This window comes from Danio rerio, chromosome 21 (genome assembly GCF_052040795.2).
Source record: "Danio rerio strain M-AB ecotype USA chromosome 21, GRCz13ab, whole genome shotgun sequence".
Taxonomy (NCBI): Eukaryota; Metazoa; Chordata; class Actinopteri; order Cypriniformes; family Danionidae; genus Danio; species Danio rerio.
The window spans coordinates 17,168,886-17,186,355 of NC_141041.1; the positions used below are offsets into that span (position 1 = coordinate 17,168,886).

Here is a 17,470-nt window from a genome sequence, read left to right on the forward strand (position 1 = left end):
TTTGCGCTACGCCACTGGGGATACTATAGACCATTTTGGGGGATGTAAACAAAAACAATGGTTCCAAATGAATTTTCTGTTTCACATTTTTAATTTCTATAGCTCCCGAGAATCCAGAAAGAGCCACATATCAATGAATAATGTTATGATAGCTGTTTTAACATGAAGTTATGATTGAATTACTTCTTGTCACAGTTACGAAATAGTTTGATAACAAGCAGGTTCATGGGCCATGGGACCACATTGAAATTCCTTTTGTGGAAAACAGATGAAACTCAAACAGGTTTTAAACAAGTGAAGATTGAGTAAATGATGGCAGAATTGTCATCTTTGTATAAACTATCCCTTTAAGGCTACACAGCAGTGTGGTTGTAATATTTGATTCGTTGAACCTCCAAGCCAATTCTGTCTCAGATATTTAATTAGACCAAAACATGTTATGACAACCAAAGATTCATCAGAACGCAGGTATGCTGGGTGTTCATTGAAATGTTTAATGAACCAATTCGTCAGTTAATGAATGAACCAAATATGTTACAAATGGACCTGTTGTAAGACAGAAAAGAAAACATTTGAACCAACCGAGCCTCTGTGTCTTGGAAAAGAAAGAAACTGAAGCCAACAGACGGATGAAAATGGATTTGCCTTTAAGTACTAGCTCACTTCTGACCATCAGATGTGGTTGCTAATGAGTAAGTCAAAGCAGTAGAAAAATCCCTCAGACAAACATCTTGATTGTGATGTAATCGTAATAAACCTTTGCGAACGCACTCAAACCAGGGTGACCACTGACAATACACATCCTTTGATAGCAGAACCTAAACTGCAAGAGAGAGCACATGATGTCAGTCCATCTCTCAGGTTTATGGTCCAAATGTTGGTGTGTTCTGGTCCATGAACAGCCAATAAGCCCTCCCTTGGTAGACCACTAAGGTAGACTGGTTAGGTTGGAATCCCCTCTGTGTCCATAGAGTCTTATTGTCTCTGTCCTACCAAACAGTGTTCTCCCCCATCTCTTGACCAGGATGGGACATTGGGCCGCTGTAACTGGTATTGTTGGCCAGGGGGAAGGGTGGACTCCCTGTGAATCCACCTTCCCCCTGTGGATTGGAATGGAGAGGTCCAGTCATGCCTGGTTCGGGACTAGGGGTGTCTGCATGGGATATCATGTCCGTGAACCTTTGGTCATCTGAGGGGTGGTGAGCAGAGACCGGGCCACCCTCCAGGGCTCCTGAACCCGAGCTGAGAAGATAAGGGGATTCAGCTGGAGAGTGTGCCTGTGAGGAAGGGGGTCCGTGAGGGAAGAAATCATAGTTGACCACTGGGCCGTAATAGTCACCTTGGTATTCTGCGGGGAGAAAATCAGAGTTCAATCAGGAGTATTCAAGACAAAGATTGTGTTTTTAAGTTGACATTTAATTAATTCTAAAGAAGCAACACTTTTATTTGATGCCTAATTTCATCTGGAGAGGACCAAAAGATTTATTATGAGCGTGTAAAAGTACTTTAATGAATGAAAATGGTCTTATGAAAGAGGATGTAAATAAAGGTGGAAATCTGAGGAGAGCTTGTTCATTTTTACTGACGTATTCATATTCGATCTCCGTCATACCTTTGCGAATGGCCTATATAATTAGTGCTACAGAAAGTCATTAACATTCCTCCCCAATTCCATTATTTTTTTCCTGCAGTTGTGATACTTTAATGTGCTAATCAATCATCAAAAGACATATTACCGTAAAGAAACGCCACTTGCTCGCTGAGTGATAGATAGTCGAATCATCAATGGCAGACCTCCAGAGATCAGTATGTATATCCATATTTCCATTTACGGAAAGCTTTTTGCTTTAGAAATGTGCACTCCATGTAGGGATTTAAATGCATTTTTAAAATTAATTATAGAATAGTCTGTATTTACACTTTTGGTTTCGCTGTCTGCTATTCCTGCACGACAATTGACTGCTGGTAACCTGTTATGCCTGCTTGTGCAAATGTTGTTTCGCATTTATTTAGCATCCCTAATTTCAAGTTTGGTAAACTCTGCTCAGGGAGGTCAAATCGTGTGAAGACGTGTGGCTAGTAGAAGATTGATACATCACATCATGACCATTGCTGAATGAATAGTATGCAAATTTGACAACGGAGTAGATTTGATGTAAATGTAAGATGTCTTTTTTTTTTTTTTAATGATTTGAATTAGAAGTTAGTCGGTCAAAAAGAAGACACAGTTAAGCGATATCATTTTTTTAAAGTCTAGTCATTATCCTGATTTAATTTTTTGCATAAAAATGATTTGTTGATTTTACTTTAAAAGATTGAGTAAAGTTGTTGCGTGTAAAGCAATCTGTTGACTTTACTAAAAAAATTAAGTAAAACTGTTGCTTTTAAAGCGATTAGTTGACTTTAAAAAAATTGAGCAAGACTGTTTCTTTTAAAGCAATTAGTTGACTGTATTTAAATAAATTTGTAAAAGTGTTGCTTTTAAAGTGATTAGTTGACTTTACTTTAAAAAAAAAGAATAAAACTGTTGCTTTTTAAAGAGATTAGTTGACCTTAATTAAAAAATTGAGTAAAACTGTCGCTTTTAAAGCTATTAGTTAATCTTACTTTAAAAAAAAAAACTGAGTAAAACTTGCTTTTACAGTTATTAGTTGACCTTACTTTATTTTTTTGTAAAACTGTTGGTTTTAAAGTGATTAGTTGACCTTGCTTTAAAAAATGTAGTAAAACTGTTGCTTTTTAAAGCATTTAGTTGACTGTACTTAAAAATTTAGTAAAACTGTTGATTTTAAAGTTATTAGTTGACCTTACTTAAAATATTATTTGAGTAAAACTGTTGCTTTTTTTGATAACCTAAAAAGCTTTAAAAAAGGAGTAAAAAACACATTGCCTTAAAAATATCAAGTAAATGATCTGAGTGCGTAATTATAAAAATAAAGTTTAGTTTAACAGTTCCAAGTTTTTACTCATATTTTTTAAGTAGAGTCAGTTAGTCACTTATAAAAATAAAATAAAATGAGAATCTTTCACTCTATCTTAAGGTTAAACTTTGCGATGACCCAATATATCACATGTTCTGAAACCGTGGTCCTCATCAACTAGAATCCAAACTTGACATTGCTAATCCTGCAATGAGACTATTGCATGTTCACACATTGTGATATCGATTCTGAAATGATAAATTGTCCAGCACTACTTGCTAAGATTAGTTATTATGTGAGATATTTGGTGTGTTAAAAAAAAAAATGAATGGAAGTGACCATGTTGGATCTCCACACAACAGCTATACAGTAGGGCATATGCCGAGCTAGTGCTGTTCCCATGCTGATACACTTCCGGTGACCTGTTATTGTGAACTTTTTCTCATTTTATATGGTTACTTATACATCATCGATGTTGTAATGTCATTAAAATACATTCAGTTAAATAAACTTTAGCATTTATTTAGTTGCTCAAGCTTAAAACGAGACAAAAAGCCGTTTACTTGCATGCGCCCGTCAGAATCGGCAGGCTAACGCAGAAGCTCCATTGAACATACTGGCATAAAATAAATACTCATATAATAAAGATATGGCGGGGGAAATTTAATTAAATGCAGTGCTTCTTGTACAATCTGAGACCCACTTTAAATCGGATATCACTCAGCTGGTGGAGATCGCGGATTTTTAAAGAAAACAGACCTTAAACGCACCGGATTTTGCATTGGCATTCAATTTGCCGGAAGCGCTTAACCCAGGTAATGGCAAATTAAAAGTCCTATTAGCATGCTTCGGCATATACCCCATTCAAATTTCTCTGGACTTGTGATAGAGATGCAATGTCTAACACTCCAGTGACCTCTAATGTGTTTTAATTCTCACAGCTCTGCAATAAAGAGATGATCCAACCTTCTGAAGCATCCTTTTTACTGCAAGAGAAACTGCTTTGTGCCTTCAAGGTAAGGGAAAAGCCCTGAAGATTCAGCATATGTGTTTGAAGGACTAAACCCATTACTGTTTATTAGTGTGTTGTGAAAACATGCTTTGTGTTTATGTACCTCCGTAGTAGCTGTATCCTCCAGGGCCCATTATGTCGGGGTCCTCTAGTCTTCCTCCGAGAGGCCTCATTCTTCGTGGTCCCCTGAAGAAAGCATGTCGTCGAGCACCGAGAGCACTGAGCTGCTTCATTCTACGTTCTTTAGACCGCCGGTTTTGAAACCACACCTATAAGGCAAAGCCACAATTATACACTGTTTAACCGCCATACTGAGGTATGTGAGTATTTGTACTCTTCATGTTTACATTTAGAAGGGGGATTACATTGCACAATCAGTTTTCTGCTGATTTCTTGGTAATTAATTACACTATGTACAATAGTTAAACATAATCTAGAGTTGATGTTAAAGCAGAGGTTTTCAATATGTTAGATTTCACAGACCCTCATGTAAGATCACCCCAGCACAAAGGCACAACAATTTTCAAAGGCATTTACATTGTTGACTATCGAAAAAATATATAGGTTTAAAGGGCTAATAATTTTGACCTTAAAATGTTTTTAAAAAAATTTTAAACTGCTTTTATTCTAGCCAAAATAAAACAAATAAGACTTTCTCCAGAAGAAAAAGTATTATCAGACATACTGTGAAAATTTTCTTGCTCTATTAAACATCATTGGGGAAATATTTGAGAAAAAAATGCAAAGGGGCCCTAATAATTCTGACTTCAACTATATATATATATATATATATATATATATATATATATATATATATATATATATATATATATATACACACACATACAGTTGAAGTCAAAATTATTAGCCCCCCTAAATTATTTGACTGCTTGTTTATTTTTTCCCCAATATCTGTTTAAAAGAGAGAAGATTTCTAAACAATAATTTTAATAACTCATTTCTAATAACTGATTTATTTTATCTTTTCCATGATGGCTGTAAATAATTTTTGACTAGATATTTTTCAAGACACTTCTATACAGCCTAAAGTGACATTTAAAGGCTTAACTTGGTTAATTAAGGTTACTAGGCAGGTTAGGGGAATTAGGCAAGCTATTGTATAACAGTGGTTTGTTCTGTAGAATATCGAGAAAAAATATAGCTTAAAGGGGCTAATAATTTTGTCCCTAAAATGGTTCATAAAATATTCTAAACTGCTTTTATTTTAGCCGAAATAAAACAAATAAGACTTTCTTGAGAAGAAAAAATATTATCAGACATACTGTGAAAATGTCCTTGCTCTGTTAAACGTCATTTGGAAAATAAAATAAAAAAAAAATCGAAGAGGGCTAATTATTCTGACTTCAAATGTATATGTATATAATGTTAATTAATTGATCAAAGTATGCAACACGCATACATTGAAACCAACCCAAAATCTATCTAGCATACAGCATGCCAGAAAAATTATTATTAAATGTTTATTAATATTTATTAATATTAATCAAGTTAAATATTAATAATAATCTAATTCAATTATATTCAATTAAATTTAATAAGATTTTTTTCTTTTTTAATCAAGCTTTTTTATTTTAATAATATTTTGGATCATTTATTTAATTCTTGTTTATTATTTTTTAATTGAATTTATTTTTTATCATACTATAAGTGTTTATTTGTCTTTATACAATATATATTTACATATTTTAAGAGAATTTAATTTTGAATAATATTATGGATAATTTATTTGAATCTTATTTAAGATTTTTTAATTGTATTTGTTTTATATTATACCATATGTGTTTATTTATCTTATTACAATATTTATTTACATATTTTAAAAAAAATTTATAAATAATTGCATTTTTATGTTTTTTAAAATGTTTTTCTCAAAACATTGCCATTGACCCTTAAGCACTCCCTTAGGACCCCTGGGGTCCCCAGACCCCCTAGATTAACCCTTTATAGGGCATTCATGGAAATACTCTTTGGAAAGACCCAGGAGAGTTGCTGGGGTTTATTACATGTCTTTTGAACATTTTTGTGACTTAAAAAATATTTTATCGTAGTCAGTGTCAATAATGTTTCACGATAGGATTCCTAAAAACGTAATAGGAACTGAATACGTACTATTTGTGTCCATACAGTGAAATTCAGTTCAAACAATTGCTGGAATTTTTTTTCATACAAAAGAGTATACATCTAAAGAAAACCAGCTCTTTGTGATGTACAATCAACAGCACTGCTTTTGCTATAATGTACCTGGCAACACATCTGCTCTAAGATACACATAAACATCTTAACCTGGAAAACTTACACCCTAAGTGTTTCTCTGGTCAGTTATCATCTGAAACATTGCTACAGTATATTTCTAATGTCATCATATATTGTAAGTTAGAAACTGACCAAATTAACTGAATATCACGAGAATGAAATTATACCAAAGCTAACCATGTAAGTTTTCCACCAAACCTTGTCTAAATCTATAAGAAGAATAAACATATAATCTCTGATCATGTTTATCCTACAGCTCAAATTATTACCAAAAGAGCTAACACATAATCATCGATCAACCCTGAATTATTAAACCTTGCCAAAGTACAATGCAATAGATTCCTATGGTATATAAAAATGAATATGCTGTGATAATTTCACCAGTCCTTCATCTTTGGTCATGCACACGCATAATTTGTGAGTCACTGCGATACTGACAAATATCGTTTGATCACGACACGGCCAGTTCATAACAAACAGACCTGATATACCAGCGTGTGACAGATACAATATCAGACTCATCACCGCAGAACATTGTTTCAATCTTTCACTAAGACCAAGATAATCTGACACACCACTGTGCTGGTGGAACTCAGATATAACATTTTATTCAAAGCAATCACAAGCAAACACCATGAGGGCCCTGTTTTTCACACCGCTGTCATACAAGCAGCTGGAACAAAGAGAAGATGATGATATGAAAAATCTGACATAAGGTGATATTGTTATGCATGATGGTACAATGTAACACATTCATGCCTGAATCTGCATTGCCACCGCGTAATATATGCTAACAACGGTTGAAGGCACAATCCTGCCTGCACGAAAAGAGAAAAAGAGCGAGAGACTGACTATACCCAGAGTGTTAGAGAGACAAAACATGTTCTCTACCTAAAACCACTTAAGCATTCCTCTCCATGCTCAGCAAAGGCAACACCTGCTTATTGAGAACAATCGGCTAACTGTTTGGTACATTTTTATGGAAATGTTTTGCCTCCTCCTGAGTGAGCGTTGCTTAGGGATTACACACACATGCTGCTGAACCGGCATGGCTCCGGAGGGCTCCCCGCGCAGAGCGCAATCCACATTTAACACATAACAAATGAACGGGGACGTGTGGCAAAGGCCGTCTCCATTTTGGCTCAGAAACAAAGCACTCAGCCTTGCTGAGATTCAGAGAGGGTTGCGATTTTTCTTGATGACGACACAGACATGTGAAGATGAGCTGCGTGCTTGAGTTTATACACAGAAGTTTAGTCAGAGATCAGTTAGTTAGAGATCATGAATAAGCTTCATGTAGATATTGAAGACATTGGGCTTTTTAAGAAACTGATAAAAGAAAATCCTAATTGAATATTTGTTATTTTTATATAAACTTTATGAAGTGCTAATATTTTACCAAATGCATGTAAAAGATGCTGTGTTTTTGCTAAATTAAGCAACCATTTATTTGAAAACGCTTTTATTTTGTATTGTATCTGTTATTTTACGTATCGCTTCTATATCTTATACAGTGCTCAGCATATTTGAGTACACCCCATTTTGAAAATGAACATGTTTATCCATTTCTCAGTGAATATAGACAATGTATTTTTGTGCATTTGAACAAAACAGATTTATTAAACATATATATTTATTAAAATAATATTAGTCATTAAATATAGTAAATATAAATATAGTATATATAAAATTAGTATATCAAATATAGTCATCAAACATATTTAGAAATTGAAAGATAATACAATTAAATTTAAACAAAAATAAAAATGAAAAAAAAAAAACAATACAACTTTTCAAAAGCTAATTTTTCTAATTTTTTGCTTCTAGATTTTTCCTTTTTTTTAAATTTGTATTTAATGTTTTTTCTGTAACATGAATTTGGGTGCACTAGTTTTTGTATCGTTATCGTAAGTTATTTTGTTAGATAAGATCCAGATTTGATGTCAGAACTGACTAATCTAATGTATATGCACAAATATAATACTGTAAAGCTTCCTACTAAAAATATGAATTTAAAAGATAGATTTGAGAGGGGTGTGCTTATATATGCGGAGCACTGTGTATATAAGATTTCCTTCCAGATTTCTAATGAAAATGTTGTCATTGAGAACTGTATCTATGTTTGCAACAAATGACAATTGGTTATTGGTAATTGTTTCCATTTTAGTTACTGAAACTCACATTATTACAGCGAATATTGCTTTTTATTTAACTGTTTTTACCTTGAATTATTGATATTGTGTTGTTTGAAATGAATATAAACATGACAGCATGCCACCTTTTTAAATATTTTGCCAAAAATATTTATTATACATTTAGAAAAAAATGTCATCAGCAGTTTAAAGGAATATTAAAAAACAAAATTACTTCACTGCAGATGTGGAAAAAAGTACAATTACTCCTCAGTTTCTCTGGATTTATGATTTATAGTTGTTTGTTTGATCAAACTATATTATATTTCCAATGATTAAACTTTTTACTGACATATGAGCAAAATCTAATGTAGTGGAAAAGTAAATGAGCATGTTGGGCTTATAATGTGATCATTAATTACAGTCTATACAGTCTAAGTCAGTTATGAAATGATTATTGTTTTATAGTTGTCTAACAAGATTATTAGTATATGATATAGTATTAATAAATGGCAGTTGTCTTCTGTTAATCCCTGTAAAATGTAGACTTTACATGTACTACACGTATATTTATATACACACGTAGATTAATTTTTTTTGATCAGGTCCTGCTACCTGATACAAATACATTATAGACTTTAAATAGCTGCTTTACAACTGTGAAAATTACAACCTATATTTGTATGTTGTCATGTTTTACAGATAAAAGACACCATATATACTATGTATGTTACACACACACACACACAAACACACACACACACACACACACAAAAACACAAAGAATTGATATAAAGCGTATACTATCAGGGGTGTAACTTTTACTGGGAACCGGTGTGAGGAAACATGTTCCCCTGACTTTTCAAAATCCCATTTGTGTCCCAATGCAATATCTAATATAGTGAAAAAGTAAACAAGCATGTTGGGCTTATATTGTGATCATTAATTATCTTATAAGTAAGTCATGAAATGATGATTGTTTTATATTTTTCTAACAAGAGTATATAATATTATTAAATGGCAGTTGTCTTCTGTAAATCCCTGTAAAAATGTAGAATTTTAATGTACTGCACGTATATTTATATACACACATGTATTAAATTTCACTTTATAAAACGTTTGCGGATTTTATAAACGAAGATATTTTCTGTGGAAATGGTTGTCTTTAATTGCTTTCTGAGCCAACTCTTTTTCACCTTCATGTTTCTCAGCAGGAGTTGACAAGGCTATCATGCAGCTGAATTATCTTTTTTTTTTATCAGGTCCTGCTACCTGATACAAATCCATTATCAACTTTAATTAGCTGCTTTACAACTGTGAAAATTACAACCTATATTTGTATTTTTCATATTTTATGCATAAAAAACATCATATACTACATATGTAACACACACACACACACACACACAAATAATTGATATAGTACATATACTATCAGGGGCACAACTTCTACTAGGCACAAAGGGGAACATGTTCCCCCACTTTTCAAAATCCCACATGGGTCCCCTCCATTTTTTATGATTTTTTTCATTGCCATGGATGGACAGAGAGGGTTTGTGTGTGTTGATACACACATCCAATAACTTCATGTGGATGCTCTAAAAATAACTGAAAGTTTTAATGAGTATGTAATTGCAGTTGAAAAAAACTGTTCTGGATAGAGATGAAATGCTAAAAAGCAATAGATGACTTTTATGCCAACATAGATGAAAGAAAGATGTGAGATTAGTTTACAATTAATAAAATAATGCTCAACATTTTTATACATGTTGCCTGCATTGAAGTGTACTGCAGTTTATATTACAAAATAGTGATTTAGCATGCAGTTCATAAAATGTTTTTTTTCCTTTCTTTCTTTTTTTACTTTAAATTTTTAGGTTAGTTTCAAATTGCCCTTGAGTTCAGTGACAGTAATTGCCAATTTATTTATTTTATTTATTTATTTATTTTTAACACGCATAACAGGGTGTTAGGCTACATAAATGGTTACTTTGTTTATTAGAACGATTAATACTCCCTACTTATTAAACCACTTATCAGAATAAATCCATGTCTTGTAGGCTTGATAAACAAGTGCGTTGTTCTCACCTGAATCACCCGCATGTTAAGGCCTGTCTCCTGCGCGAGTTGCTCGCGGATGTGTCGCGTGGGTTTCGGCGTGGCCACGAACGCGGCTTTCAGAGTCTCCAGCTGTTTGGCCTTGATGGTGGTGCGCGGGCCTCGCCGTTTCGTGCACGAGTTTTGCTCCTCGTTTTCGTTGTTGTTAGTGTCTTTATCTGAAGATGTGGAATTGTCCGTCTCCTTCGTGTCGTCCTGGATTTGATCCGGAAGATCAGGCGATAAACTCCGGTCTGTACACGACGACACTGTGGTATGATAAAGAACCAATGAGGCATTTATTACACACATTCCAATATATATATATATATATATATATATATATATATATATATATATATATATATATATATATATATATGAGAACACAGACGTTACAAATAGGCTAATAATAATAATACTATAAAAGTAAAATGTAAAATGTAAAAGTAACTGTACTAGTTAACAAGATAAACAAATAAATCTTCTAAATAATTCGTTCAAGTTAATTAAAACACCATCAAATACAACTTTTGTTGTTAATGTAGGCCTATGAGTATCAAGTATCATATTTTGAGAAACGATCAATAAAAAGATTAATAGCCTAAATTATGTAATAAATATTTTTTTTTCTCAGCCTCCTATGTTTCGTTATTTCCTTTTAAAGGCTATGAAAATTGAAACTTTGCCATAAAATTGTAATTATTGAACCTACACACAGGAGCCTGAGAAATTGTTTAGAAGAAAATGTCTGAGCTTGTTTCCTACCCTTGTAAACCTAATTTATTAATTTAAAAAGTTCTTAACTGGTTTAATTAATCAAAGTTTGCAACACGCATACATTGAAACCAACCCAAGACCTATCTAGCTTACAACACGCCAGAAAAAGAAAATTATGAATAGAAACAGAATGAAAGAAACAAAGGAGAAAACAAGCTGAGGTCTAAACGTGAATCACTTCAGCAAAATATCGGAGGAATTAAGTCTGGTTGTCTCTTGGGACAGGCTGCTGTGCTTGATAACAGCTTGTCATTGTCTGAGGAACGGGGATATACGACTACAGACGTTTATCTGACAAGAACGCATGGGCTGAGGAGAATGAGTTATGGACACTTTTCCATAGGTGGACACCATCAAACCAAAAGAGTCCTCAGATTGCTATGAAAAATGGATTTACTGTTTTATATTCACCGACATGAACTATCTTGCAATCATTTTAACCATTCCTGTTCAGTTGCTGTTTCAAAATCCGACAGCTGGTTATTCTAAAATTAAACACGAGCTCAATATTATTAATAAATAACAATAGTATTTGCATGATCAATTAAAGAGAACGCGAAAAGAATCGTTATTTTTGAGACCTATCTTCAAGGCATGTGCATTGAAACTCAGAGTTGGTGTTAAAATAGCACACCACCGATTTCAAAAGGCCATTTGCTGCTGCGTTAATGAATCGGGAGTGTTGTACGTTCCTTTTACATCGACTGGACGAACCACTCAGTCGCTGTTAAATTAATTGGACTAGCACTGACCCACAAGTGAAGGCGATAATGATGTCATCTGTGTGTTGGGAAACAAACAGCCTGTCCTGCGCTTCTGAACACTCGTGAGCATCACAGTCACGGGGACACGCGTAAATAGTGAAGCAACACATCTTTGAATTGAGCTACTCGTTTTCTTTCAATAGATTTTACATTTGAATACTGTACACGGAGTCTGTTCATTTGCATTAACGTCTTAAAACGATATAGAGACAATGCATTTCTGAGTTGACAACAAACAAAATGCTCACGTTAATGAGATTTTTTTAAAATAAAGGATTTCCCTTTAACGTTAATAACAAGAACTTCTTAACCTTAGACATATCGTAAATAAATAGATAAAAAACAATAAAAATGTATTTTGATTGTTGGCTACAATTTGTGCAAAACTATAAATAGATACGTAAAAAAATTAAATAAATAAAATTTATTGGATAATTATTGTCATAGCGTAAATGTCAATATTAGTATTTTCATTTCATTCATTTTCTTTTCGGCTTAGTCCCTTTATCAATCAGGGGACGCCACAGTGGAATGAACTGCCAACTTGTCCAGCATATGTTTTACGTAGCGGATGCCCTTCCAGCTCTAGTCCATCACTGGGAAGCAATGTTGGTATTTTATGTTTCCAAACCTTAATTTTCAATATTAAACTCATAGAAATGAAGCAACCAAAATGGGTTGACTCTGAAATGATGCCATATTAAAGAATCCTTTTGGTTCCCCAAAGAAACTGTAAGTGAAAAGTAATTTAAAAAGCCATAAAATCCCAATAAAATATTTTTTTCATTACAAACAATATGACTTTCAAGTTTGACTTTTTTTTATAAAAAAATTCAATAATAATGTAATGACCTTGAATTAGTTGCGGTCTTTCTGTTTTATAGATTTCATATCACATGACTCAAAATGGCTTCCTGCTATTGACATTGATATGACTAATCATATTCAAAACAAATTGTTTCTGTTTTTACAGGAAACGAAAAATGTTGATGGTGAAATTTGAATACTGTAGCCTACTATACTACTATTAAAGTACATTTTGTTTGTCAAAATGTAACTTTTACACAACATAGACATTTTAAAAATATCGAAAACCTAAATCATGTTATTGTTAATTTAGAAATTTTGTATGAATTATCATTTAAATGTAGCCTATAAATAAATCAGAATAATGATGATGCGCCACGTCATTGGGTCATAATCCAAACACTTTCAAAGAGGTGAAAACCTTCACTCCATCTCTCTCTCTCTCTCTCTCTCTCTCTCTCTCTCTCTCTCTCTCTCTCTCTCTCTCTCTCTCTCTCTCTCTCTCTCTCTCTCTCACACACACACACACACACACACACACACACACACACACACACACACACACACACACACACACACACACACACACACACACACACACTATTAAACGTTCAGCTGCAGTCGTCTCTCTCACCTGAGTTTAAATTGACCTCTTTGATGGCGCTCGCGCTCAGGTAGTCCTCTTTACACACAAATTTGTTTTCGTCAATGACGTAGAGCTCCTCGCCCGTGGACAGCTGTTTGTTGCACACCATGCACGTGAAACAGTTGAGATGAAACACCTTGCTGCGCGCTCTTCGCACGAGATCGCTGGGCGAAATTCCCTGCAAGCAGCCCGCACATTTCGTACCAAAACGCCTGCAGGACGACATGCGGATCAAAATACAAAACCAAATATTAAAGGAAAAGAACAAATCCAATTTATCAACACAAAAAAATATATGTAATGGACATTGATAATACTGCGATCAAGTGGCTATTATGCATATATACAGTCAGGAATTGTTAATTTCGGGAAATATTTTTAAGCGAATACATAAAAACATTCTGCGAATTAGTTGATAGCTGAGGCCTATAACAAGAATACAACAGCCCTATGCATTATGTGCATTAGCTATGTGTTGATGTTTAATCATCTGCATTTTTCGCATAAGAATAAAAACCAAAAGAGGGTGTCATAGAAGAACTATTTTTGTACCCCAAGGAATCTTTCAGTGAAACGTTTTTCATTTTCTTATTTTTATATATAATCAAAAATATATTTAGTACAATATGAAGAACATCTTGAGCATTTAATGGAGGATATGGAACCATAAATGCCTGTCTTAAGATTGTAGTGTGTATTTTGTGCATTATGTGCACTGTACAGTACATTGTTGATTCTGTACATATAAAATTTCTGCAATTCAAGATATGTGATATAGTGATTGTAATATTATGGCGTAAAATAATTTTAGCAATTTAAATAACAATTATGTAAACACATAAATATGCATACATTTTTATATAATGTGCACAACGGGTATTTGTTGCATTTTAGTTAAAAAAATGATAAATACTATCAATAATTTTGTAGGTATTGGCAGGTGGTGTGCTCTAAATGAAGCGATAGACTATTTTAAGATACCAAAATCTAAATTTAGTTAGCTAACTTACTAACTGCATTTTAGCATGAGTTGTCCTAACAAACGACAAAGGGTGTTTATTTACACATCTGTGCATATATAACCTGCTTTACTTGTATTCATTCATTCAGCCTACGAAATGAGAGATAATCCGTCAATTACACGTTTTCGCATTTGTTAATCTGCGCCTACACTAAAAAAGAAAAAAGGCAGAAATAATACCGCAGTTTGTTCAATTTATATTTCAATGACAATGAGACGAGAAAGACCAGGTATACAGGCCGGTCGTGGTTGTGAGGCACGTCGAGCGCACTACTCCCTTCTGTTTCTCCCCTCGGGTTTATTTTAACACTAATGTACTAAATCTTCCCCCATTTGTTATGGTATCGAGTCGCTCTCGCGCTTTTCAAATGCATCTCTCCCAGTGAAAGGCCATAACACTACTTACACAACAAATGGACGCATTACGGGTGATTACTGTTTCGCCCCACTAATGGCTCCACATTCAAGCGCAGAGCTGGATGGGCCCCATAGAACGTGATGGTCAAGGCCGTTTGGGATAACAATGGCACATATGAAAGCTTAAACACTGGATGACATTAAATAGCTCATGGAAATGTAAACTAGAAGAAAACATGACAGAACTCATTTAGAGATATTAAGGACTAATAAAGGTAAATAAGCGGCCTGTTCTCAGACTACAACAATATCATTACAGGTGCGCAACACAGGTGTTTTGTGGATTTTAATCTTTTTGAAAATTAGTGCATATTTGTATTATAAATGTATGCTTGGTAATTTAAGAAGGCTGGTGTTTATACAATTTTTGTAATAATGGAAATCGATATAAAATGTCGGACCTTTTTATTAATTTTAACCTTTGGGGAAAACGTTTTAAATAATTACGCTATTTAAATCCATTAATTTGGAGAATATCTGATTTTAAATTGTTTCTAAAATTAATCTATATTATTTGTATACTGTGAATGTATTTTTTTTTCGCTGAATATTTTGTTTATAGCCTATTTCCAGATATATAAGATAGCTGGTTTTATTGAAGCTCGTTTTATTTAATATTAATCTAGAAAAAGGCCTCTTAGATATAAAGGTTCTTTATTTGCATTAATGGTTCCTTGAAAAACCATTAACACCTATTGAACCTTTCTATTGAACTAGAGGGTCTTTTTAAACCGTTTTATTCCACTGGACAACATGTATTTTTCGGAACTGTTCACTGCAGGATTTATTTGGGGACCCAGAATGCTTAATTTGATGCATTGCCACGAAAACAACCTTTTAGAAACATGTTTTGTTCGAATGCCTAATAATAATAATAATAATAATAATAATAATAATAATAATAATAATAATAATAATAATGACGGCGCGCAACAAAATGCGTTTTGGAGTATAAGCAGTTATTTCACTGACAGATTATTTTTCTCGCCTCAATCAGTTTTTCAAGAGTAATTCTCAAGCCGTAAGCGTGTGAATACAAAAAGCACTGAATGGCTCAACAATCAAAAGCTATTAATGAACGACGGAGGATCAAAGGTTTAACAGAACATTAGACATTTTAGGCAGGTTAATCCACAAATTGAGACTCATCCGCATAAGAGGAAAACAAGAGTAGGTAAATCCTACATGACACATTCTTCAAATGAGGATTAGTCCAGAAGTTTGACGAGGTGATGCAGCCAGAATGCAAGCAGCTTCGCGTCTTACCTGAAAAAGTCAATTTTGCAATAGAGCTTTCCATCCCTGGAGAAACATTTTTCGGTCAGGTTGCAGTTACACTCGCAGCATTGGACACACTTGGCGTGCCATGCGCGGTCCAGAACGTTTAAGAGGAACCGATCCAGAATGGGCCTCTCACACCCCGCGCAGTGCACCATCATTCCGCCCTGGAGGGGACCGAGAGCCGACCTTCCCAAACGGGCACCGCGCCTCAGATTGGGGCCACACGAATCGGTGCGGAGCAACGTCTTGGCTTCTTGGAGAGGGAGGCAACAGCAGAGCAAATGTTCCGTCTTGACAATGAGTCCCCACCACGCCTAGTGGTAAACACTCCGGACGTGATTGTTATGCATTATACCTGTCGTTTTCCAGATATCCAGCAAATCAGAACATAAATATACTTGTAGCGCAGAGTTTTGACTTTTCCAAGTTGTCCTCGATCCACCTGCTCGTGTCCACTCACCTCACCGACACTTTTTGCATCACTCTGTTCCAGTTCGCGGGAGCCTCTCGCATCCGTATTCAGATTTGATGACGTTTTCTCTTGTACTTACGCCGTGGTGGCCAATCACGGACGAGTTGCCATGGCAATGCGTTTAAATATTGGGACTCTCAGATTGCTTCCAAAGTTCTACCTTGGCATTGGTAATTATTTCTTCGTCATGTTGTTTTTCCTCTTTACCGAATTTTGGTGCTACTGAATCCTGGACAGCACATGCTTGTGGACTAAAACCTTTTTTCCGTAGACTTCAGATGATTTTAAAATGTGTCAGTAGCCTGCTGATTTTTCAGTAGCCTATTTATTTATTTTGTATGTAACTATTGCAATATTTAAGCGTGGCAGTGGCTAATAGAAGGCAATAAACTATTAATTACTTTAGTAAATATATTTCGACATTTATTTAGGTTTTAACATCTTTTTGCTTGACGTCTTAAGTGTAGAAAATCCAAACAGCCATCGCTGCGTCTTAATTCTGAAGGAGCGATCTGTGCGCGCGGTGGGGGATCCCGTTCTTTTCTCATGCATAAAGCTATTTACAGGGAAATGCACTGGATTAAGATACTGGCTCGCATCAATAGCGAGAACCGGATCGCCCAGCGGTTTGACAAAGTAGCCACAAATCGAAGGGATTTTAAATATTTACCCAGGTAATCATTTTGTTAGCTGTGGAAATGCAAACATTGCGTAGCTAATTTATTCCAGCGAATTAGAGACTGAATTCAGGATTTTTGTTTAGCTTTAAATTGTGTCTTTAAAGATAATCACTTAAAATTCCATCATTTATTTTTATTTTTAAGACTAAAAGTCAATGCGTATAGG

The 17,470-nt window shown here is 34.3% G+C and overlaps 1 protein-coding gene and 1 long non-coding RNA gene across 8 annotated transcripts in view; one reads left to right on the top strand and one right to left on the bottom strand.

Annotated features, from left to right (window-relative positions):
- The window catches only part of LOC141379836 (uncharacterized), a 158,645-nt gene that overhangs the window by 2,637 nt on the left and 138,538 nt on the right, over positions 1 to 17,470 (top strand). For all 5 annotated transcript variants that reach the window (XR_015520159.2, XR_015520157.2, XR_015520156.2 and 2 more), the window contains 2 exons: positions 3,863 to 3,937; positions 4,045 to 4,249. This is a non-coding gene — a long non-coding RNA (uncharacterized LOC141379836). The remainder of the gene's footprint in view (positions 1 to 3,862; positions 3,938 to 4,044; positions 4,250 to 17,470) is intronic.
- Positions 474 to 16,642, bottom strand: lhx5 (LIM homeobox 5). 3 transcript variants are annotated; one of them, NM_131218.1, is given in 5 exon segments: positions 474 to 1,348; positions 4,037 to 4,202; positions 10,428 to 10,705; positions 13,422 to 13,645; positions 16,138 to 16,603. In NM_131218.1, coding segments are annotated over 5 exon segments (1,200 nt in total). In that variant the 5' UTR covers positions 16,311 to 16,603; the 3' UTR covers positions 474 to 989.